General features: G+C 44.2%; 1 protein-coding gene across 2 annotated transcripts in view; it reads right to left on the reverse strand.

Moving 5' to 3' along the window:
• MRC2 (mannose receptor C type 2) overlaps nt 1-17031 on the reverse strand; it is a 100151-nt gene extending 83120 nt beyond the window's left edge. For both annotated transcript variants that reach the window (XM_054994612.1, XM_054994611.1), the window contains exon 1: nt 16793-17031. In XM_054994612.1, coding sequence (XP_054850587.1) covers nt 16793-16895 — 103 coding nt within the window. In that variant the 5' untranslated portion in view covers nt 16896-17031. The remainder of the gene's footprint in view (nt 1-16792) is intronic.
• Nucleotides 17032-24856: the final 7825 nt, after the last annotated feature.

Consider the following 24856-nt stretch of genomic DNA (forward strand, 5'->3'; position numbering starts at 1 on the left):
CACGGTTCCTATCATTTAAGAACAACTTAAATAGTACCAGCCCCAATACCGTTTCTTGTGCAACCCCACTGCCCTCCATTGCAAGAACTGTCCATTTACTCCTACCCTCTGCTTCCTGTTTAACTAATTTTTAATCCAGAAGAGGTCCTCTCCTCTTATTCCATGAATGCTAAGCTTACTGAGGAGTCTTTGATGAAGTATCCGGTCAAAAGCATTTTGAAAGTCCAAATATATAATATATACAGGGTCACCATTATCTATCTATTTATTTATTTAGAATATTTCTATACCACCTCTTCAGTGTCACAGAAGACACTACTCAAAGTGTCTTACAATTGAAAATCACAAGGCATTAAACACAAGCCACTGAACATAAACAACATAAAAACTATCCATAAAACAGAAGCAGACCACTAAAAAGCTGATAAAACCCCTAATTAAAAGTATGTGTAAAAAGATGCGTTTTAGCCTGGTGCCTAAAAGAAAGGAAAGTAGATGCCAGGCAAGCCTTAAGGGGGAGGGATGTTCCAGAGATGCAGTGCCACTACAGAAAATGCCCTGTCTCTAGTTGCCACCCAGGAAGGCAGAGGCACAGAGAGCAGGTCTTGAGAGGCAGATTTTAACTGGCAGGCTGGTTAGTATGGGAGGAGACAGTCCTGGACCCAAGATATTTAGGGCCTTAAAAGTAAGAACCTGCACTTTGAATTGTGCCCACAAACAGACAGGGAACAAGTTCAGATCTTTCAGCACAAGGGTGATATGATCCCTGTAACAAGCCCCTGACAGTAGCCTGGCCCACCACATTTTGCTACTAATTGAAATTTCCAAACTATTTTTAAAGGCAGCCCCACAGAGCACATTGTAATAATCTAGTTTAGATGTGATCAAAGCAAGGATCGCTGTGGCCAGATCATGATCTTCAAGGCATGGCCACAGTTGGCAAACCAACTGGAACCAGTAAAAGGCACTATGTGCCACAGAGGAGACCTGAGCAGTGTTCCCGCTAATGTGAGCACGTGAGCAATTGCTCACAGATTCTGACTCCTCCGCTCACAGCTTCTCAGATGTAGCTCACAGAAACTAACCCTCAAGCGGCCCCTCCTTCCCAGTCAGCCAGCATCTGCAGGTGGGCCCTATAGGGATGGAGCAGGGATGGAGCCTCATCCCACTTCTCCCTTCCTGGCTGTGACTGGTTTGGCCCCCAGGGTTTTGCCAGAGAACTCCTCCAGCCACTGCTGGCTCTCTAGCTGGGGAACAGAGCAGAGCTGAGTGATCGGGTCTGGCCTGAAACGTGCAGCCTGAAATCGCTAAGATCCCCTCAGCCCCAGAGAGCAGAGGAGAGGAGGTAGTGTCTCAGCCACCACCATGGTGAAGGCGTCATTTAACTTGGCCTTGGTGCAGAAGGAGGCTGAATAAGTAAGCACTGACTCACAAAAGCTCATCTTGAAATAAATGTGCTAGTCTTTAAAGTGCCATTGTGTGTCTGCTTTATTTTGTAGCAACAGACTAAAACAACTACCTCTTTGTAATCTGCATGGACATACCCATTTTTATACAGAAGTATACTCTGATTTTTGTGGCCCTTTCACCTAATAGCTTTTATTGTTAAATTGTTTTGATTGTAATCAAAACAATTTGATTGTAATTTTTTTTTAAAGGAGGTGCACTCAAAACTTTAATAAAAGTTGTTGTTTCAGCTCACAAAGTAGATTTTTAGCTCACAACACTGCAAAGCTTAGAGGGAACACTGGACCTGAGCCTCCAATTGTAGGCCAGGATCCAGTAGCACCTCCAAGCTATGAACTTGTCTCTTCAAAGGAAATAAAAAATCCGTAGAACAGGATGGCTCCACAAACTCTGAGCAGCTTCTTCTTCAGTCAACAGCACCTCAGTCATGTCTGGACTGAACTTCAGTTTATTGGCCCTCACCCATTCCATTACCTTCTTCAGACACCTATTCAGGGCTTCCACAGACTCACCTAGTTTACCCATTAAGGAGAAATAGAGCTGGCTGGGTGTCATCTGCATATAGGTGACACTTCTCTCCAAAACCCTGGATGACCTCTCCCAGCAGTTTCATGTAGGGATAAGATTGAACCCTGAGGGATCCTATGGCATAAATGCCATGGGGCTAAGCAGCAGACCTCCAGCACACCTTCTGGAATCAGCTGGTCAAGTAAAAGCGGAACCACCAAAGCACAGTGCCTTGCGCTCCCAACCCAAAAGCCACCGAGAGGTCCAGGAGAATCGACAGGGACTCATTTCCCCTGTCGTTCTCCTGACGAAGGTTATCAGGCTGTTTCCGTCTCAAAGCCAGGCCTGAATCCAGATAGATCCCTTCCAATTTCCAAGACCATCTGAGGCTGCATAGCCACCACCCACTTGGGGTGGTAGTTCTTTAGGTCATTTTAGTTCAGGGATGTGTTCTTCAGGAGGGTCTCACAACACCTCTTTCAAAGTGGTTGGAAGTGCACCCTCCTGCAGAGAGGCATTTATTACTTCCTGGACACAGTCAACCAACCCAGCCCAGCATGATACTATTAGTCATGGGGGGCAAAGGGCAAAACTGGACATGGTGAGCTGCACGCTTCAACGCACCTTGTCCACTTCATCAGACTAAAAGTCATACATACAACTAAAACCAGACTGTGTTCCAATAACATCCCAAGATTGAACCAGTCAAATTGTGGCATCTACGTATTTGTTCATTTTCCTAAAGAATTTCAAAACATTGGTGAGGCAGGACTTCTCTTTGCAGAAGCCATGCTAATTTTTCCTCAGCAGGTTTTGTTCCTCTATGCACTTAATAGTTCCATCTTTGATTACAGTGTCTTACTGTATTGCCTAGGACAGATGTTAGAGTAACTGGCCTATAATTTCCTAGTTCTCTTCTAAATCCCTTTTTTTAAAATCAGTGTAACATTTGCTACTCTTCAGTCTTCTGGTACAGCAGAAGATTTTGGTGTCAAGTTACAAACATGGGTTGGTAGATCAGCAATATCACATTTGAGTTCCCTAAGACCTCCTGGGTGTATGCCCAGGAGACTTACAAGTTTTAATTTCCCCAATAGGTTTAGAATATCATTTGTCACCTCGATTTGATTCAGTTCTTCAGACTCCCTTTCTGGAAATAGTGGCTGTGTGGCGAATACAGGTGAAAATAATTAATTGTGCTTCTCTGCTATCTCCCCATCTTCCTTTAGGGATCCCTTTATTCTTTTGGCATCCAAAGGTCCAACTGTTTCTCTGGCTAGTTTCCTGCTCTGGGTATATTTAAAGAAATGTTTGTTGTTTATCTTGATGTTTTTAGCAATCTCCTCCTCAAATTCTCTTTTTGCATGCCTAATTATTAACTTACACTTCTTTGCCAGACCCCTGTACTCCCTGTTCACTTTATTGTGACAGACCTTCCACTTTTGAAAATAAGTCTTTTTCTTTTTATGGTTTCCTTGACTTGGGTCGTTAACCCTGCAGGCATTCACTTAGACTTGGCAGTACCTTTCCTAATGTGGGGAATACCTTCTCTCTAGGCTTCAATTAGTGCGGATTTAAATAGTTTTTAAGCATACTCCAGGGATTTGACTCTCTCTTTCAGCTTCCTTTTAAAGCTCCCGCTTTTGAAATCAAACGTTACTGCTTTGGACTTTAGGGGTAGCTTTCCATTGAAAATGACAAGAAAGCTGAGAGATCAGAATCTGGCAGAATTCTTTACTGATTGGGGAAGACTGAAAACATATTTAGAAAAGAAGTGGGACGTGAATGGGGAACTATGGCAATTCGAAAATTATTAGAATGGGTTTCTTTTTATTGGAAGAGATGGAATCTTTACCATATGGAGTGAAGTATTAGCTAATTGTTAGCTTAAATTTAAGTGGATTTGGAGTTAATAGATATTGGTAAAATTAATAAAGTAAATATTTTATTTAATTGTTAGCTTAAAATTTAAATATATCTGAAGTTAACAGATAGTAATAGATAACAGATTTTAAGTTAATAATAATAGATCTGAAGCAGATAGAGCTTAGCTTAACAAAGCAGAATGTAAACACGATATAATAAGTTATAGAAAAAGGGGATAGATTAGGAATAGATTAAGATATAGGGTTGGAAAGCTGCTGGAAGTCCTGAAAAAGGGGGGAGGGAAAGGGTGGGGGAAAATGATATTGAGATGTTATTTGAAAGTTGAATGTATTAATATTCTCACCTAATAAAAATTTTTCAAAAAAAAATGAATCTTGAACTTAATTAGCATAGTAGTCACCGTTCTCACTTAGTGCAACATTTACATCTCTCATCAGGTCTGAAGCCCCATTCAGAAACAAATACAAGAGCACTATCCCTCTGGTTAGCTCTGTGACCAACTGTTCCAGTGCACAGTCATTTATGATGTCTAGGAATTTCACTTCTACAGAATAACTCAAGTCCAGTCAATTTGAAGGGTAGTTGAAGTCACCCAGTGTCAAAACGTTATCTGCTTTTCTCCACTTAAAGATCAGCCTCAAGGGTCTGATCAGGTAGGCAATAGTACTTGGGGAGGGGCTGAGACTCAAGTTCAATCCCTGCCATTTCCAGCTAAAATTATCAGGCAGCAAGTGATGCGAAAGCCCTGGAAAACTGCTGCCAGTCCGAGTAGACAATATTCAACTTAATGGACCAATGATCTGATTCAATATCTGAAATCTGAGGTTTAAAACAAAAAAAAGATTAAAATTTCCATTCCATACAACAAAAAAATCAAAAGCAGTTTTCATTTGGGACATAGCTCATCATACAGTCTGTCCTACCCACCCACCCCAAGTAAAAGTCAATCCTGGTATATTCAACCAACAAAAGGGAACGACTTCCCAAATTACTCCAATCAAAACAAAAGAGCACGCAGGCCCAAGGAAGTCACAGCAATATGCAATTTATGCAATACAATTAAATAACTATATCATACAGCCCCAAATTTGCAGAACCGTAGTGCCCAAATAACAATTTCATACAATATGAGTTCTGCTATTTGTCGGGAAAATGCTCCATTAGCTATGTACATGCAAAGTCAAAGGTATAATGTCCACGTTTGACAATTTTGGCAGCCAAAAAATTGTCCACGGCAAGAATTATATCCACAGCGGCGATGAGCTGCACCGGTCTTTTTCTCTTTTTCGCTCGTTTCAAGCAACTTTCTTCTTCAGGCCGTTAATTCTATAATAGACCATAGCGAAATAAGCCGTAAACAAATTAAGCTATAAAAACATAGGCTGCTAATCGTACCTGTCAATTTCAAATACATAACTGAATCATATACTTACATCACCATCTACTAGCCATGAATCTAAATTCCGAACAACCAGCAGTCAATAATACAATGGAACGGGTACCCATGCATTCACAGTAACAGCTGTTATACTGTTCAACTCAATTATTCAATCAGTACTTAAAGAGACCTACAACCTCCATACAAGATATCAGTAGATCAGAAACAGTGCCCTTATTAATGCTGTTAAACACGTGCTACCGTACATAACATATACAATAAATACAATAAATACTCCATGCAATTAAAACTTCTTTCATAAATATTCAATAAATATATAATCAATCAATTAACACACGATTTCATTCGGTTTAATAAATATCCAATAAATACATACTCCATAAATAATCAGTTACAATCCGTTCCTATGACCTAGTAAACCTGCCAATCAGTGGCTTTTGGATGAAACCTACAAAAGGTGGGCAAGCTAAAATTTACAAAAACACCGAGTAATCCAATTCGTTATTCAGACCCACTGGTGTCAACGTATTGAGTCTGAAAATCCAGCGTGCTTCGGACTGCAATAAAAACCTGTTCGCGTAGCCCGGAGTGCTAACTACCTCTAAAACCGTAAACTTAAATTCTCTTTCATTCCTGTGATGCGTTTTAAAATGATCAGACAGGGGCGCTTCCTGGTTTTGGGTTCTAATTTTTGAAATATGTTCCTGAATCCTTAGCCTGATTGGTCGCGAGGTGCTTCCTACATATAGTAAAGTGCAGGTGCATTGGATAAAGTAGACCACATTCTTGGTGGCACACGTTGAGAACTGTTTGGCAAACATCGGGCGCCCAGTCTTGGGATGCACTATGCTTTTGGGATCAGTGCTAAGTGGACAAACATTACAGTGGCCGCAGGGATAATGACCCTGCGGGAGACTAGGAGCAGCCTCCTGTGTCTTTAAGTCCGAATGAACCAACATGTCTCGGAGGCTCCTTGTGCGTCTAAACCCGATTCTTGGAGGAGAATTACAACCTGGGATGTCTTGCAAAATGTGCCAATTTCTTTTTACAATGCCTGCTATTTTTCCTGCCAAGGGCGAGAAGTCCATAGCCCAAGTGATCTGACTGTCAGGCGATCGATTACGGACTTTATACTTTAATAGGGTAGAGCGTGGAACAGCCTCCGCTCTTCTCCTTGCGTTCGCGATCACCTGTCTCGGGTACCCCCGTGCTCTGAACGCAGCTGTCATGTTCTTAGCCTCATACATATAATCTTGTAAATATGATGCGTTCCTTTTAATACGTAAGAACTGGCTAAATGTTATGTTGTTCTTTAAGTTCGGGCGGTGATAAGACGAATAGTCTAAATACACCGCTCGATCTGTTGGTTTTCGGAACGGTCTAACCCCCAATCGTGTGGCTGTCTGCTTGAAAACAACTACATCCAGGAATGTGATGAAATGTGGATTGCTCTGATACGTGAATTTTATATGTTGGCTTAAACCATTAGACCATCTCATCAAGCCCTCAATGCATTGATCCTCTTTAATGATCATGAAAACGTCATCCACAAATCTCTTTAAACAAATTATTTGATCATAGTAGGGATTGACTGTTTGATTGAAAACATACTGATTCTCCAGGTTAGCCATAAAGAGAATGGCTATGCTGGGTGCCGCTGAGCAACCCATCGCCACTCCCTTTACCTGGTAAAAAAATTGTGACTCAAATCTGAAGTAATTGCGCTCCATTATGATGTCTAATAAATCTAACAGGAAATGGGTAGGTGGAACTTTCCGAGGTCTCTGTTCCAAAACCACCTCTATCACCTGTCTCACTTCCAGGTGGGGGATAGAGGTGTAAAGAGACTGTACATCCATAGACACAAGTAGGGCATTCTCAGGAATGTTGATGTTCTCTACAAAATTTATGAAATCTGTGGTATCCTTAATATAGGATTTCACTTTCACTACAAAGGGCTGAAGGATGCCATCTAGGTATTGTGCGAGGGGTTCAAATATAGAATTAGACCCCGAAATTATCAGTCTACCTGGCGGCGGGCGGATGTTTTTATGTATCTTCGGGAGACCCTATACCGGGATCTGATAAACAGGGACCCTCGGACCCCCGTCTTCTATTGTCTCCCGAAGATACATAAAAACATCCGCCCGCCGCCAGGTAGACTGATAATTTCGGGGACTAATTCTATACTTGAACACCTCGCACAATACCTAGATGGCATCCTTCAGCCCTTTGTAGTGAAAGTGAAATCCTATATTAAGGATACCACAGATTTCATAAATTTTGTAGAGAACATCAACATTCCTGAGAATGCCCTACTTGTGTCTATGGATGTACAGTCTCTTTACACCTCTATCCCCCACCTGGAAGCGAGACAGGTGATAGAGGTGGTTTTGGAACAGAGACCTCGGAAAGTTCCACCTACCCATTTCCTGTTAGATTTATTAGGCATCATAATGGAGCGCAATTACTTCAGATTTGAGTCACAATTTTTTTACCAGGTAAAGGGAGTGGCGATGGGTTGCTCAGCGGCACCCAGCATAGCCATTCTCTTTATGGCTAACCTGGAGAATCAGTATTTTTTCAATCAAACAGTCAATCCCTACTATGATCAAATAATTTGTTTAAAGAGATTTGTGGATGACGTTTTCATGATCATTAAAGAGGATCAATGCATTGAGGGCTTGATGAGATGGTCTAATGGTTTAAGCCAACATATAAAATTCACGTTATCAGAGCAATCCACATTTCATCACATTCCTGGATGTAGTTGTTTTCAAGCAGACAGCCACACGATTGGGGGTTAGACCGTTCCGAAAACCAACAGATCGAGCGGTGTATTTAGACTATTCGTCTTATCACTGCCCGAACTTAAAGAACAATATACCATTTAGCCAGTTCTTACGTATTAAAAGGAACGCATCATATTTACAAGATTATATGTATGAGGCTAAGAACATGACAGCTGCGTTCAGAGCACGGGGGTACCCGAGACAGGTGATCGCGAACGCAAGGAGAAGAGCGGAGGCTGTTCCACGCTCTACCCTATTAAAGTATAAAGTCCGTAATCGATCGCCTGACAGTCAGATCACTTGGGCTATGGACTTCTCGCCCTTGGCAGGAAAAATAGCAGGCATTGTAAAAAGAAATTGGCACATTTTGCAAGACATCCCGGGTTGTAATTCTCCTCCGAGAATCAGGTTTAGACGCACAAGGAGCCTCCGAGACATGTTGGTTCATTCGGACTTAAAGACACAGGAGGCTGCTCCTAGTCTCCCGCAGGGTCATTATCCCTGCGGCCACTGTAATGTTTGTCCACTTAGCACTGATCCCAAAAGCATAGTGCATCCCAAGACTGGGCGCCCGATGTTTGCCAAACAGTTCTCAACGTGTGCCACCAAGAATGTGGTCTACCTTATCCAATGCACCTGCACTTTACTATATGTAGGAAGCACCTCGCGACCAATCAGGCTAAGGATTCAGGAACATATTTCAAAAATTAGAACCCAAAACCAGGAAGCGCCCCTGTCTGATCATTTTAAAACGCATCACAGGAATGAAAGAGAATTTAAGTTTACGGTTTTAGAGGTAGTTAGCACTCCGGGCTACGCGAACAGGTTTTTATTGCAGTCCGAAGCACGCTGGATTTTCAGACTCAATACGTTGACACCAGTGGGTCTGAATAACGAATTGGATTACTCGGTGTTTTTGTAAATTTTAGCTTGCCCACCTTTTGTAGGTTTCATCCAAAAGCCACTGATTGGCAGGTTTACTAGGTCATAGGAACGGATTGTAACTGATTATTTATGGAGTATGTATTTATTGGATATTTATTAAACCGAATGAAATCGTGTATTAATTGACTGATTATGTATTTATTGAATATTTATGAAAGAAGTTTTAATTGCATGGAGTATTTATTGTATATGTTATGTACGGTAGCACGTGTTTAACAGCATTAATAAGGGCACTGTTTCTGATCTACTGATATCTTGTATGGAGGTTGTAGGTCTCTTTAAGTACTGATTGAATAATTGAGTTGAACAGTATAACAGCTGTTACTGTGAATGCATGGGTACCCGTTCCATTGTATTATTGACTGCTGGTTGTTCGGAATTTAGATTCATGGCTAGTAGATGGTGATGTAAGTATATGATTCAGTTATGTATTTGAAATTGACAGGTACGATTAGCAGCCTATGTTTTTATAGCTTAATTTGTTTACGGCTTATTTCGCTATGGTCTATTATAGAATTAACGGCCTGAAGAAGAAAGTTGCTTGAAACGAGCGAAAAAGAGAAAAAGACTGGTGCAGCTCGTCGCCGCTGTGGATATAATTCTTGCCATGGACAATTTTTTGGCTGCCAAAATTGTCAAACGTGGACATTATACCTTTGACTTTGCATGTACATAGCTAATGGAGCATTTTCCCGACAAATAGCAGAACTCATATTGTATGAAATTGTTATTTGGGCACTACGGTTCTGCAAATTTGGGGCTGTATGATATAGTTATTTAATTGTATTGCATAAATTGCATATTGCTGTGACTTCCTTGGGCCTGCGTGCTCTTTTGTTTTGATTGGAATTCTGGTATATTGACAGAATTTATAATTTAGAGACATTCTTTTATTTTTATAGTGATATAGAAATGTTAATTTGTGGACTCACCCTAAGGTCACAAGACCTAGCTTTTTCTAGAGCAGGGGTGAGCGGAAGGTCACTCTGGAGAGACCAATCGCTTCCAAGCAATTAAAAGTCGCTTTCTACTCTCCACATCTGCTCCAGAAGTCTCATCATAAGACCATACGTGTCAGTGCAGCAGACACATTCCATGGATGACGCTACAGTTTGGAATGCAGTGAAAGAAGAGCAAGATCAACGGCTTTGGGAAATCTTGGATGCTTCAGATGCTGCAGACTTAAAATTGAATAGGGAAAAATTGTTTTCTCCATGTAACAGAACAGACATCTGTAGGAGACACCTTTTCTGCTAAAGGGGGTAGATTAAAAGAAAGTTCTGGCTACAGACTTGCTGACATATCCATAAAGAAAGACACTGGAAAGCTTAGGAGGATGGAAAGTTTATTCTTTATTTGTCCACAAGAACAGCACTTCTGCAGACTTCATGAACAGAAGAATGAATGGTACTAGGATGCAGAACAAGGGGAATCCTGGAAAGTCTTAAAGGAACACCTGATACTGTTGAAGTTCTGTGTCCCAAAGAGACCCATCAAAACATCAACAGATGCCTCATAAACCAGACTGGATGCAGTGCTCTAAAAAAAAACATAATGCGTCTTGTCACCTAGGGGCATATGCATCTAAACCTCTGACTGATGCAGAAAGCAAGCTCTGATTCACAAAAATTCATATTAAAATAAATGTTAGTCTTTAAAGCGCCACGGGACTTCTGCTTTACTTTGCTATAACATACTAATGCAGCTACGCCTCTGCATAAACCAGGCACACCCAGATTAAGAAAGAGTTACTCAGTATATTGCTTGCTTCTGAAAGATTTAATCAATACATTTATGGTCAGACAGTGGCTGTAGAAACCAATCATAATCCCCTTTAAGGAAATCGCTGAACAACTTTCCATTACAGATCCAACGAATTATGATAAAGCTACAGAAACATATTTGGTAAAACGTATTTGCTGCTAATACACTTTCCAGGGCAATTCCACCAGCTGTGTTAGCAGAAAAATCTTCAGAGAATGAAATGAAGGCTTGGGAGGATATGATGATCACTTCCCTTCAGCGACAAGTAAAAAAAAAAAGCAACATATAAAAGAAGAAACTTATAAAGAGCCAGCACTGCAGACCGCAATGGTGTAACTGGTCAATGGCCAGAAACTAAAGATACTCGTGATCTGATGATCAGAGACTACTGAAACTGTACGTGTGAATTCTCATGGACGGATGGAGTGAGTAAAGGGGTGATACTTAGTAGCTTCCACAAAGAATTGTTGCCCCCCCAAAAAACCCTCCATTAGGAACATCTAAACATTGAAAAATTCAAAAAATGAGTTTGAGAAGTGAAGTACTGGCCCAGGATTTACCAGAATACAGAAAATTCAGTGAAAGCTGTTTCACTTGCCTAAAATATAAACCACAACAATAACCACAACTACTGAATCCACATCTAGTTGTACTTAGGGCACACCAGAAAATAGGCATTGATCTATTTAAGAGTCACAGACTATTCTTTATATCCAGAAATTATGCACACAATTACTACCAGCAAGCCAATGATTGTCAGCCTAAAATCAATATTTGCACAACATGGCCTTCCAGAAGACATTTTCAGCAACAATGTCCCACAACTTTCCTGCACAAAATACAGGCAGGTTGCTAAAGACTGAGAGCTTCAGCACACTCCATCTAGCCCAGACTTTCCTCAGAGGCATAGACTTGTTTAAAGTTCAGTCCAGAGGACCAAACATTTAGTGAAGAAAGATTTTAATAGGGGTGGTAATGATTTGTATACATCTACTAATTTAGAGGAATGTATCATTAGAGAATGGTTAGTCTCTAGCTCAGCTCTCAATGTGAAGGTACATTTATACCTTGCCTGATATAAACATGGTGCAATTTATGGTATTCAATTGTGATGATCACAGTTAAAGAGAATAGCCTGGATCCACGGCAGTCTTTCTTGGAAGGAAAGATTTCTGCTCAGAGTGCAACTTTCTCAGTTCTCCCTCCCACTGCAGTCCAAATTAGCCCCCCAGATGCTGCTTCTGTCTGTGGAAATGCTCTGGTAGATCCAAGCCAATATGTTTTCATTTGTTCTTTAAAGACATATTTTTATTTTATACATTATCTAACTTATTATATCATAGTTCAGGGGGGAACATGCAGTGACAGAATTTACAGTTTAGTCGTACATTGTTAAGGAACAGGTAATTTGCAGATTTGCCCTAAGATCATGTGACCTTTGTTTTTTCTAGAGCAAGGCTTAGAGATTGTTGTACAAGATGTTTTAAGCCATTTGTTATTCTGGTACTCTTTACCTGTGGACCCAGAAATATTACACCTGGAACATGCAATAAGAGAATGCTGCTGGGCAGGGGTAGAATGCTGAAACCACAGCTACTGGGAGTGTGGGAGAAGGCAGGAAATTCAGCAGAGAGAGGAAGGGTCTCAGCTCCCTTACCATCAAAATGGGGGGCAGGCGGTTGCATTGCAGGGGCTCCATCTGGCTTCCTCACATGCATGCTCCAGAAGCATCAATGACTTCACTTCTGGTTGGAAAACGGAAGTGACAGGGTCTCAGTGGGGACAAAAGTGGCCCCAAACATAGCATTTTGGCCCAGCTGTGCTGAGTCCCCATCGCTTCATATTTTCAACTGGAAGTGCTTCTGGAGCATGCGCACTAATTCACCGCATGCTTCAGTGGCTCCAGGCTTGCCTCCTGTCTCTTCCCCCCACCAGCCAGGTGAGTGGGGCTGGGGGAGCAAAAGGTGAGGTGGAGATTCCTGCCCACACTGTAGGGCTGGCATCCTTAGTCCCAAGCAGTCCCAAGCCTCAGCACATCTTTTTAAGTCTTAGAAAATAGCCACCATTTGAAAGAAAAATACTCCAAGCACAAGTATGATAGTAGGGTGCCTGAGGGGTAGGAAGAGATCATCAGTCTTGTGTTAAGTGATTAACAGCATATGCATAGAAAACACAGTGCCACAATTTTCTCTTGAGGAAGCCATGACAGTTAAATCTATCTTAAGACGACAGTTATAGCTTACTGCAGTCCTTAGTAGTGGACCAAGGTTCTTTTTGATTCTGACAGTGTGCCAATAGAAGTTTTCAAGCTGAAAGCTCCCTTCACCAGTGTGTGCTGTAGACTCACAAGTAGCCAGGTTTCCTGAAGTGTGGCAAGAGGGAACATCTGACCAAAGTGAGAGCACGGAGCAGGGACAGACAAGCAGCAGGCTACAGAACAAGCCCAACAGGGCTCCTATCACAGGGGGATCTCCAAAGCTTCCACAGTCAGGATAAAAAAAAAACATGGTGAAGAGAGACAGCCAGGAGGGCCCTGAGGGGCCCCTGAGTAAAGGAAGGGAGTCTAATTACAACAAGAAGAAGCCAGGCCTGGCTGGCACCCATGTTCACCACTGGGGATATCACATTCATTGACTCAGCAGGCCACGACTCAGGCTGCTGGAGCCCTAGAAGGAATTCTCCTCCCCAACTGCATTCTATCACCACCTTCTGCCACCCCCAGGTCATTAGCTAGAAGTGCATTTGTGTGACCTGCGGCCTCCATGTCTGTAGGGGGTGTTGACCATCTATCCCCCCATATATGAGCGACCACACATTGTTAAGCCGCACCTCCGCCTCCGTCAGATGTTATATGGTTTTTATACGGTGAGCAGGTGTTTTATTAGAAAGGTGTGTTAATTTATTGTGATTTTATCTTGTATATTTTATCTTCTGTTGTAACCCGCCCTGAGCCCGCTTGTGGGGAGGGCGGGATATAAATAAAATAAATAACAACAACGACAACGACAACAACAACAACATGGCGTAGCGGCTAGAGTGTTAACTAGGATCTGAGAGACCCAGGTTTGAAGCTCCATACTACCAGAGAAACTCACTGGGTAACCAGTCATTCACTCTTAACCTAACCTATCTCACACGGTGGTGGTTGCTGTGAGGATAAAATGGAAGAGGACAGAACAATGTTGTAATCCACTTTGGGGAGAAAAGTAGGATATAAATAAGAGATAAGGAGGCACGCACCCCTTGCCCTTTAATTCTGTTGCTGAGCTTGGCTCTTTTTCTCAATGGCATAGCGTGGGGGGGGCCAGAGGGGCGAACGCCCCGGGCGCAAACTTATTAGGGGGCACCAGCCACCAAAGAGAGCCAGCACCATGGCCGTGGGGGCTGGGAGGCCACCTGTACTGCCCCGGCCGCCTACTGCACTAATGGGGCAGCCGGCTTGCTGGGCGCCGAGCTGGCCCTCTGTGGCTGCTGAGGAGCACGCCAAGCGGGTGGTAGCAAAGCGGCTGTGGCAGAGGGGTAAGGGGCAGGGAGGCAAGTGACCCCAAATTGCAGGAGTGCTCCTGGGGGCACAAGCTGTTGCTGCAGAGGAGTAAGGGGTGGGGAGGCAAGTGGCCCCGAATCAGGGGAGCACTTGCAAGGGGGTGGCCACGCCCTGCACAATGCCATCACTTCCCGGAAGTGACGTTATCATGTGGGGACCTGGGAGCACACACACTTTGCTCACGCGGTGCCACAGGCACCACCTCCTGCTGGGAGTTGCCTTGGGTGCTCGCAACCCACACTACGCCGCTGCTTTTTCTGGTATCAGAGCCAGCTTGTAGTAGGAAAGGCAGCAAAAGAGGCAACATTTAGCTCCCTTCACTCATTAACTTGGTTACATGAGAAATGACCTCCTCCATCCTGCAGTATACAGGAAGAAGCAGACACGTAATAAACACATGTGGATCCTCCCACCCACCCACCCCCACCCCCAATTCTTGATCCCTCTAGTTTAAGAAAGGGTACAAAGAAGGGTTCTGAGACGTTATACAAAAACCTTGCAGAACCCATGTTTTAAGCAAGTATTCACCAGCATTTAGTTAAGCAAGCCACAGAGAGCCTGTGGGGGAGAGCCTGCTGTACCTTATGTAGGTTGGTAGCCAAGAAACCATCCAAAGCCATGAGAGAAGACTGGGACAGAGATGGGATTTCAATGAATTCTCCAACCGCTAGATCTGAAATGGACTCATAGGAGCTGAAGGAGGGAAGGGGGAGCTGTTCCCGGCAGCAGGAAGCCAGAAGAGTGAGTGCCTGGTAGCGTGCCTATGCACAGCTGGACTTGGAGGTCCCCTTCCCATCCTGGCAAGCATTCCCTAGACTCACAATGTTTCTGTCCTACAGGCCAAGGGGCTCTAAGATGCTGAGGATCCAGACATGTACCAATTCCACTGAGACCAGAACGCAGTTGTGGCACGCAAGGGCTGCTCCATGGGACTGCAGTATCCCAGGATAGTTTGACCGATGAATGGAGAATGCCCTAATGACTAGACTACATCTGCCGGGGGGGGGGGGTGCTGCCCAGTTTTGAGACAAAAGCCAAACATCTTCCAGGAGCTGCACAAACCCTTTCTGGGTTGTCTAGCTTGGGATGGCTGGTTCCTTCAGCTGTATTTCCTTCCAAATTAACTCAAGGGACAAATTAAACATATCCACTTTCCCAGGCTGGGTCACAAAAGTCCCTCACTTCTCAATGGGGGAGAGGTCTTCAAAAGTTACAAACCACCTGGAGTATAACATATTTACACAGTTTTTTTAAAAACACGGATTATAAATATGAAGACACGAATCTTGCTCTTCTACTGTAGACCAATGCAGCCACCCACCCGAAACTCTCTTAAAGTTTTGTTTATCAGGCTATTGAAGGCAGCCTCCCACACTGTGAAATCCCGAACTCTGTGAACTAACAGGGACCCGAATGCTGCCCTGATGTTGTTTTGCTGGCTTTGTCCCTCCAATTGTTAGTCCTGCAGAGGAACATGCAGGTACTTGTAAGAAACACAGGCAGTTTCCTGGCTGGTTGGTGGGCTGGCTCCTGGCATGGGGGCGGGGGGGGGGGAAGAATCTCTGCTACAAGATGGGCAGGAGGGTCTCTAAATATTGTTGTTGTCAAAGTGGTTGCATCCTGTCACTGGATCTTTTGCTGCAGCTTTTGTACCCAACTCAAAAGAGTGCAATTCCTGACTTGCAGGCTGCTTCTGTTCCCCCCCCCCCACACACACCCCAATGCCTCCTGAGGCCCATGTGGTATTCTTTTCTTAAACTGGAGAGAGGCTCCACGCCACAATGGGACTAATTTGTTAGTGCACAAATCAGAGTTCACATATGCTGGAGAGACAGCATGCAAAAAAAAAGTTCAAGAAAAGTAACATCAAGGCAAGGGTGTGCACATTACACATATTAGGCAGGGGACCAATTTCTGGGATGAAAATGTCTCTGGCTGCAGCATTTCCTCAGTCCCTGTACTGTCATCCAACTTAACTTGAAAACTATAACCGTGAGGTGGAGAATACAGGGTTCTCTGTCAAGATTTGGTAATATGAAGCCATGGGTGGGTTTTATTATGGCTGAGCACGTCTGAAAAGCCTCGAGAGTAAAAAAAAGCAGAATGTGAAACTTGCAAACCCAGCCGCAGGATCCCCCAGCCAGGCAGCACATTTGATCGAATGCCGCCCTGGGACCCTGGCAGGGGATTAGCTTGCAAGCTGCCGCTTCTCCAGTCCTTTGCCGGAGGACGAGGAGGTGGAAGCCAAGCCCGTCGGCCGGGCCAGCCCTCCAGCGCGATTCCAAGGCACATCTGGTTTCATTCAGGTCTCTCTCTCTCTCCTTTGCAAAACTCCCAGCGCAGCCTCAAGCGGCCCCATCACATTCCTAAAGTGGGGGGGGGGGATCCAGAGGAGGAGGCCCGGCTGGTGAGGGGCGAGGAGCCGCCCGGGTCTTTTTGGAGGGGCAGCGCCGGGACACCCCTCCGCCCCAGCGCCGCCCGCCCTACCTGGGAGAAGAGCGCCGAGTCCGAGCTCCAGGGTCAGGAGGATGCCCAGGGCGCATCTCAGCAGGCGAGGCCGTGGCGAGGAGGGAGTGCTGGGAAGGGTCATAGCCGGGGCTGGAGGTGGGGGGCTGCCCCGGCTCTCGGCTTCGCTCTCCGGCTCCCTCGGGCGCGCCGGCCGCTGCTCCCGCCAGGCCCCTCTCCGTCCGGTCGGGAAGGTGACGGCAGGCGCGGCGCAGCAGGAGTGCCCCCCAGTCCCGCCCGCCGATTCCGAAGAAATCAGACACTGCGTCACACGAGCTCCACCGGCTGCCCAGCCGCTGGTGGGCGGAGGAAGGGAACGAGCGAAGCCTCCTCGAAGGCTTCCGAAGGGGAGGCCGGCGAAGTTTCCCGCGGTTTGGCAGCCGGCGCGGCGCGGCCGGGAATCGCAACACGTGGCGGGGGGGGGGGGGGCGGCGAGCAGCTGGGCTCTGCCCTCGCCCAGGCGGCGGGGAGGGAGGGACGGACGGGGCGGCCGAGCTGAGCCCAGCCGGGCCGGCCTCGGGGCTGACCGGGCGGCGGGACGATGCGCGCAGCGGCTCGGGGGGCGCCAAGAGCCAAACACGCCGAGGAAGGAGCGGCGCGTCCGGTCCCTTGGCCGCCGTCTGCTCCGCCGCGAAAGCCAGGGACGCCCGTCCAGCCCCAGAGCTGAGCAGCCCGAGGGAGCGTCCGCACCCGCCCCACGCGGCACACTTTCTTTCGAAATAATAGACGGAATAAGTAAAGCTCGCAAGCTGGACATATCAGTCAGAACAGGGCAGGGAGGCCCCTCTTAGGGAGCTGGGCAGCCGGTGGGCATCGGGAGCGCGGCTGAGAGGGGAGAAGATCACGAGCCTCGGCACCTCGAAGTATTGCAGCAGAACTTTGTCATTTCGCTTTTGTTGTTTTAAAAAATGCAAAGTGCCTTTACACCAAGACCCGCCACCCCAGAGAATCCTTTCGCCTGTAAGGCCATCTTCACTGAGGCATAGTAAAGACCTCTTCTGTCGGTCTGTGTTTTAACTCCTTAGGGAAGTGCTAAGAAGCAGCCGAGGAAAAGGCCGTGCAACTCTAAAGCTGAGTCGCACACTCATCCGCCAGTTAGAAGCATTTTCTGCCTTAGGATAGGAATGCATATTTGAATCTACCCTAATTATTTGGAGCCTGCGGGAAGGGATCCAACTGGAGGGGGAAGGCCTTAAGGCCACCCAGGGTCTACTTCCACTCCAGCCCCTTCTCTTCAATAAAAATACAATTACGTGGCAACTTTACTAGAAGGGGGGGTGTAGTTTCCCTTGAATGGGGCATTTTTTGGACCTCCCCCCCTTTTTGGACCCCTCTGGCTAAAATTGGTAGTTTAAAATTCACTTAAACATTCATACATCATTCTTGTTTTGCTGTAGCTGAGAACTCGATTTCAGAAAATAATTACTATCTAATGACTAGCTCAGCATGCAGGTTTTTAAAGAGTTGGGTCTGAGTTCCCCACTTGAGTTCCTGCAGCCACAATATCTGCTAAATTAAAGAGCCCAAATGGCCTCAGGATGCCTCTGCGGGGAGAGGAGGAGTTCGTTCCTCCCCCCTCGTTCCTCCCCCCTGAAACATTTTCCCCATGTCACAATTGCACAGGGGAGTCCCCCCCCTTTTTTTTTACTGCTTCACATGCACAGAATACTCCATGGGGCAGGGGGGGAAAGGTAAAAAACTTCCCTCTCTCTCGCCATTTTGACACAGAAATGGCTTGAGGGGGGAGGGAGGAGCCCCTGTTCAGGCTCTCCTTTATTTTTTTAACAGTCATTCCCCAAAGTTGCTTTGTGGCTGCAGGAAACTCAAGTTGGGTCTTGGGAACCCAGATTCAACCTATTAACAACCTGCACATCGAGCTTAACTCTAAAAACTGCCATATTAGGTCCAACGAAAAATCTGCTCTGACCAGCTACTTTGTTTCTCTGAATGATACTGGAACAGAAGGATAGTAAAAGTCATCCACTAAGTCAGGGGTGGGCAATTGTTTTGGCTCAGGGGCCACTTTGTGGGAGCGGAGGTTAGCAGAGGGCCGCACCTTTTAAAATGATTGCATTCATTAGTAGACTTTCGGTGCCAGGCGCCCGGTAGGTGACTGTCTTGGTGGGCCGCATGTGGCTCTGTAGCAGGCCGCATGTGGCCCGCGGGCCGCAATTTGCCCACCCCTGCACTAAGTTAATGTTCAATTTGGAATAACAGAGAGATTTGTCCTCTATTAATATCTCTACATTGCTTTTAAAAGAAAAAGTAACACAAATTAGTGGTTATCATCATATCATCCCATGGCAGATAATACCATTGGTTAATTATGAGTTGCTTGAAGAAATACTTCCAGCAATCAATTTCTATACTGTGTGGAGGCCAAACTGGCCTGGCGGGCAACTTGCCAAACTGTCAAGCAATATTAATTACAACCTGGGAAAAAAGTTACAGTGGGGCAAAAGTGGGAGACGTGGGGAAAGAAAACAGAACTATAGTGGAACTGTTTCTGGGTTTGACCAAGAAGATCATAGAAAATGGCTCTGCACAGAGAAACGGTTAATCTGGCCCCACAACTAGGCATGCCATGAAGGGAGCTTAGAGGCCCCAAACAGAAAAAACATTAGAGAGGGGCATGAAACAAAGGAGTAACACAATTGAATGGCCTTGTGTAGATTAGAAGAGCTGTCTAACACGTATCATGATGCATTGAGGCGCAGGTGCAGAGACTGAGAATGACAGTGTCCAACTTCACAGAAGATGCAGATATGTTTCAAGGATGGGTGTATTCATTGAGGGCCAAAAGATATTCATATGTATGAGAAACTTGTAATCACTAATTTTTCAAAAACTTTGTTAAGATAAACAATAGCAAGAATGAACTAATGATTTTCATATATTTCAATAAGACATTTCAAGTATAGATAACCTTGTATGGTGTTTGAAGTTATAACATAATTAGCCAAGAATGTTAACCCTTATCAAGTGGAACAGCTAGTTATGGTTAGGAGATAATGCTGAAGTCATATAAATATGAGGAGTTGAATTGATTGGGAGCTTCTTTGTAGAAGGTGCTCCTTGCTTGTGACCTGCATATCTATTATTTTTATTGTTGTTGATGATGATGATGTCATTTATAGTCCATCTTTCTCACTGAGACGCAAGGCGGATTACATAGTATAATCAATATCAAGGACATTTCCGTAAAGAATGCCATAGGGTAAATAAATACAAGTTTACAAAGAAATAGCATTAGCAAGATACTTCCTTGGACTCATGTAATTGCTCTCCTTTTAAAATCTATGTAGTTATGTTGAATGGTATGATTTTCTATTGAATTAGCTAATTTTAAGAACACAGAATAATGATGTTTTGACAGTCTTAAGAATGAAAGCAGAGATTCTGTAATGGTATTTATTTGTGTATAAACCTAAAAACATCATTGAAGTATAGTTCTTGCCAGCAGTTAAATTATCTGATAGAGAAAAGCTAAATAGATGTTTTATTTATTTATAGTCTACCTTTCTCACAGAGACTCAAGGCAAATTACACACTGTGGGTCAGTACAGTCAGTTTCAATGACATTTCAATACAAATGTAATAGGGTATATACCTGCAAATTTGCTAAAATTTAAAACCAGTAAAATCCAATATAGAGTTGAAGAAATGCTGAAAACATAAGTCATTCTAAGACTGACACATTCAACAAAATAGAATCTAGCCAGTAGGATCATACTTACAGCCATAGTAGTAAACTCTTTAGGCTTCTTAAGTGCGTGCTTAAATCTGAATGAGTTGTGACCAGAGTAATCTAGAACAAAGCACTTGGTGACGCATGTAAATGCATCAACTGCATTCCAGATATGGCTCACATTTATCAGTAAAATAGGGTTTAAATCCACTGCAAATGGCTGTCATACTTTGGCTTTGAGAGAGACTATCAGAATGAATGCAAGTGTTTGCAGAAAGCATTTGGACTTTCCATTTTGTTAGCTCCAATTCTAAAAGGAAGTATGTGCCTGCTTCAAAGAAGAAGAGCATATTTTAAATTTCCAGAAGTGGGTATCTGTAGCAGATGGTGTTAGTGGTCAAATCTGCCTTCACGTTATTAAGAAGGCTTATGAATATGGCAATATCATAAGCCCCTCTCTGAATGTGTTTTAAACACATTGCCTAGCCAGGCAGAAAATGGATGCCAGATCCTGGCTGCGAGCTGGAAAATTACTAGCTTGTGAGTCACAAGGCAAGACCAACTTTCAGCCCCCACGCCCCAGAGATGTGCAAAGATCCTAAGACAATAGGGTCTTCCAGGAGTTCCTTAATTAATCTCCTTAACACACCCTACCAATCTTCCCTTATCCACTCTCCCATTTTCAGGGCTCTGACAGCCTCACCTATCCAGCCATCGCAGGTCATCAGTCATCATTGATAACTTTAGTTTCGTCCAGGAAGGTTTAATCAAACCTTCCTAGTTTTATTTTCTCACCCTGGAGACAGATCCAGAGGAGTTAGCCATGTTAGTCTGTAGTAGCAAAATAGTAAAGACTCTTTACTACCCTGGAGACAGACTTCTAATTCTTTGTCTTGCCCCAGAGATGGCCATTAATTGTTTTGGGGCAGAAGATGTGATCCTGCCCCAAGGTATGTCCCACAGTATAACTGGACTACCTGCTGCCCCATTCAGTGTGTGTGCCCTTCGGATCCATGCGTGCACACCCTCAGACAGCGTGTCTGAGCCCCTCTCTCCCTTCTTGCCACACAGCACTGAATACTGAAGCTACTTCCCTTCTCAGCTGGTAACTATAACCCTGAAATTCTATCCAACCTCCCCTCTGCTTTTCCTAGGACACTCTATGTGTGAGGTATATCCTCTTGTATGATTGCTTTTTGATAGCCCTTTAATTAAAAATCATTTTTGTTATACACCCACCTGGTCATTTTGAGAGTCCTCTAAGGGACCTGGTATACCTTGATGGAGAAGATCCATTACCCCTCTTCTCACAACGTCTCTTTGCACACTAATTCCCCCAGCTTGCAAGGAGACCCTCATTTGGGTAACAATAGAACTCTGAAATTCAACACTAATCATGTTTACACTCAGTTGTTTCCCTTTAAAAAATCTTTAACACATCAGCAGTACCATTCCAGACAGTTACACCATTCTAAATTAATTGAAATCAATGGGCTTAAAAGGGAATGACTCTGCTCCGGGATGGCACTGTAAATCCTGCTTTGTTTACCCCCTGAGACAAGAAGTTGAAATAAGAAGGAAGCATTATGTTTATTTAGAATATTTATAAGCCCACTTTTCACTCTAACATTGAGACCCAAGGCAGATAACAAATTGAAACCATATGTCTACGATATGCAGCAAAATGCCAATATAGCATAAAAGATCAGAATACAGGGCCTGCACTATAAATCCCCAGAGATACAGACAATTAAGGAGTCCCAAATGCCCATTTAAAAACCTCAGTTTTACAATCTTGCAGGAATACTGTCGGGGTGGGAAAAAGGTTACTCAAGAGGGACCAGTCACTCCAGCCACTCAAAGGCCGTCTCTGTCCCTCCACTACTGCTGCTGTCTTCACTTTTCCCTTTGAAGATACTGCTGCAGCAGCATCTCTCCTCTTTCATGCAAAAGAGAAGGTGTCACATGCACCTGTGGTTCCCAGGTCCCTGTACCCTCCGGGTGAGAGGAGGGGCAGTACTTATAAACAAAGTGCAGGAGCACTGCCATGGCCAGCGCAATGACATCACTTCCAGAAGTGATGTTATCCCATCTGCCGGAAGCATGCATGCTCAGGGTGCCTGCCAGTGGTCAGCCCTCTCCCGGCATCTGGAAACCTCCCGCTGGTTGCCAGTGACCAGTGGGCAAACAGGTAAATCGCCAGGAGATTGTCCACCACCAGCAGGCACCTGGGATCCCTAGCCTTTGCTCTGGACAGGAACACAACAAAATCAGCACCCTTCCCATCCACCTCTCTTCCTCCTCCATCATGAATGGGAGGGCAGGGTCCTCAGCAGGGTATAAAGCCATAGAGTCCACCATTTGAAGCTGCCATTTTCTCCAGGGGAACTGATCTCTGTTGTCTGCAGATCAGTTTTTTTTTTTATTTTAATTTTTATTAAGGAAAAAAAAATACAATAAATAAAGAAATGATCGCTTTACCGTACAGTGTTATCATAACAAAGATCATATAGCTAAACAGTGGTGGTGATAAAATTTCCAATACAACACTGTAACTAGATTGATACAATTACTACCGATATAATACTATGTTTCATTCAAAAAAATTAAATTTCTGGGTTAACAATCTCATAATACGGTAGCTTTGTAATGAGTAGATTTTCCTTAGAGAGGAAATCCAGGAAAGGAAACCACTTCTCATAAAAATCTGAAGATTTGGCAGGGTTCATTTGTAACTGCATCCTATCTGTTATTTTCTCCATGATCAAATGATCCCATACCTTCATATACCACGTAGTGAGATTTGGGGGGAAATGCGATTTCCATTGTGACGCAATCGCATTTTTAGCTGCTGACAACAATATTAAAATTAAATCTTTCCTTATTTGTGGTATTGGATAGTTCCCCCAGATATTCAAAAAAATTAATTCCGGTTTAAAGGGAATTGAATAAGATGTGATTAAAAAAATTTGGTGAAAAACCGAATGCCAAAATTCTGCAACATAATTACATTTCCACCAGCAATGTGCATAAGACCCTTGTTCACCACAACGCTTCCAGCAAAGAGGGGATCTATTTGAATAGATTTTAGCCAATTTCTGTGGGGTAAAATACCATCGCAGATCAGTTGAAATTCTGGAAATCCCCAGCTTTCACCTGGACGTTGGCAACTCTTAGCGCGCGCGCACGCATGCACACGCACACACACACACACACCCTGCTTTGGATAGGAAAGGATTGAATACCATCTCAGAAGTAAACACAATACCAGCAGTGATATATAAAACCCGTTACATAAATTATATTGGAAGGGAAAGAAGCTTATTGTTTCCGGTTTCCCCTTGCATCATAGCTGCTAATCTCCTCTTTCAGAGAAAACACAAAGATAACTATATTTTTCTGCTGTGGGGCAAGTTACAATTGGGAGAGAAGAGTTGCTTTGGAAAAATAACAGATGATAGTTTTCCCTGCCCAAGCACTGCAAACACTCCGAAACCCTATGATTTTTGTACAAGATGCCATTTTCTGATTGGCTCCACCCACTGAGCTGCGATTTTGTGAATGGTAGCTCCCAAAGCTTTTGAAAAAGAGTAAGTAGCTCCCAGAAACTTCCCCTGTCATAAAGTAAATATAGTAAAGAGCACCTTTAAGACTAACCAACTTTATTGTAGCATAAGCTTTCAAGAACCACATCTCTCTTCATCAGATGCAGAGCTGCAGTTCTCGAAAGCTTATGCTGCAATAAAGTTGGTTAGTCTTAAAGGGGCTACTGGACTCTTGACTATTTTGCAACTACAGACTAACACGGCTAACTCCTCTGGATCTATGACCAAAGTAAATATACACTCCTTGTTGTGTGTATTCATATGCAGAATGCTGTTTGTGGCAAAATGACACTTCACCCCAGCTATCCGAGTAAAAGTTTACGAGTAGGGTTGCCAGGTCCAGGTTGGAAAATTCCTAGAGGTTTGGGGGGTGGAGCCTGGAGAGGGCGGAGTTTGTGGAAGGGAGAGGCCTCAGTGGGGCATAATGCCATAGAGTTCACCTTTCGGAGCAGCCATTTTCTCCAGGAGAACTGGTCTCTGTTGCCTGGAGATCAGTTGTGATTCTGGGAGATCACCCACTTCCACCCTACCCCCCGTTTTCAGTGTGTGAAGGTGCCAGGATGCCAGTTAATATATTGATGGAGTTAACCAGAACAAAATATCCCCACCCCCACCCCAGGCCTGAGGGAACAGCATACATTCAGTGATTTTATGAACGCAGCAGAGATCTGCTGGGTTCTGGCTTGTAATTTCCATTAAGTCAAGATGTGGAAGGGTCTAGTGGCTGTACAGAAGAACCTCTGTCATGTGCGG

Source organism: Eublepharis macularius, chromosome 12, assembly GCF_028583425.1.
Source record: "Eublepharis macularius isolate TG4126 chromosome 12, MPM_Emac_v1.0, whole genome shotgun sequence".
Lineage (NCBI taxonomy): Eukaryota > Metazoa > Chordata > Lepidosauria > Squamata > Eublepharidae > Eublepharis > Eublepharis macularius.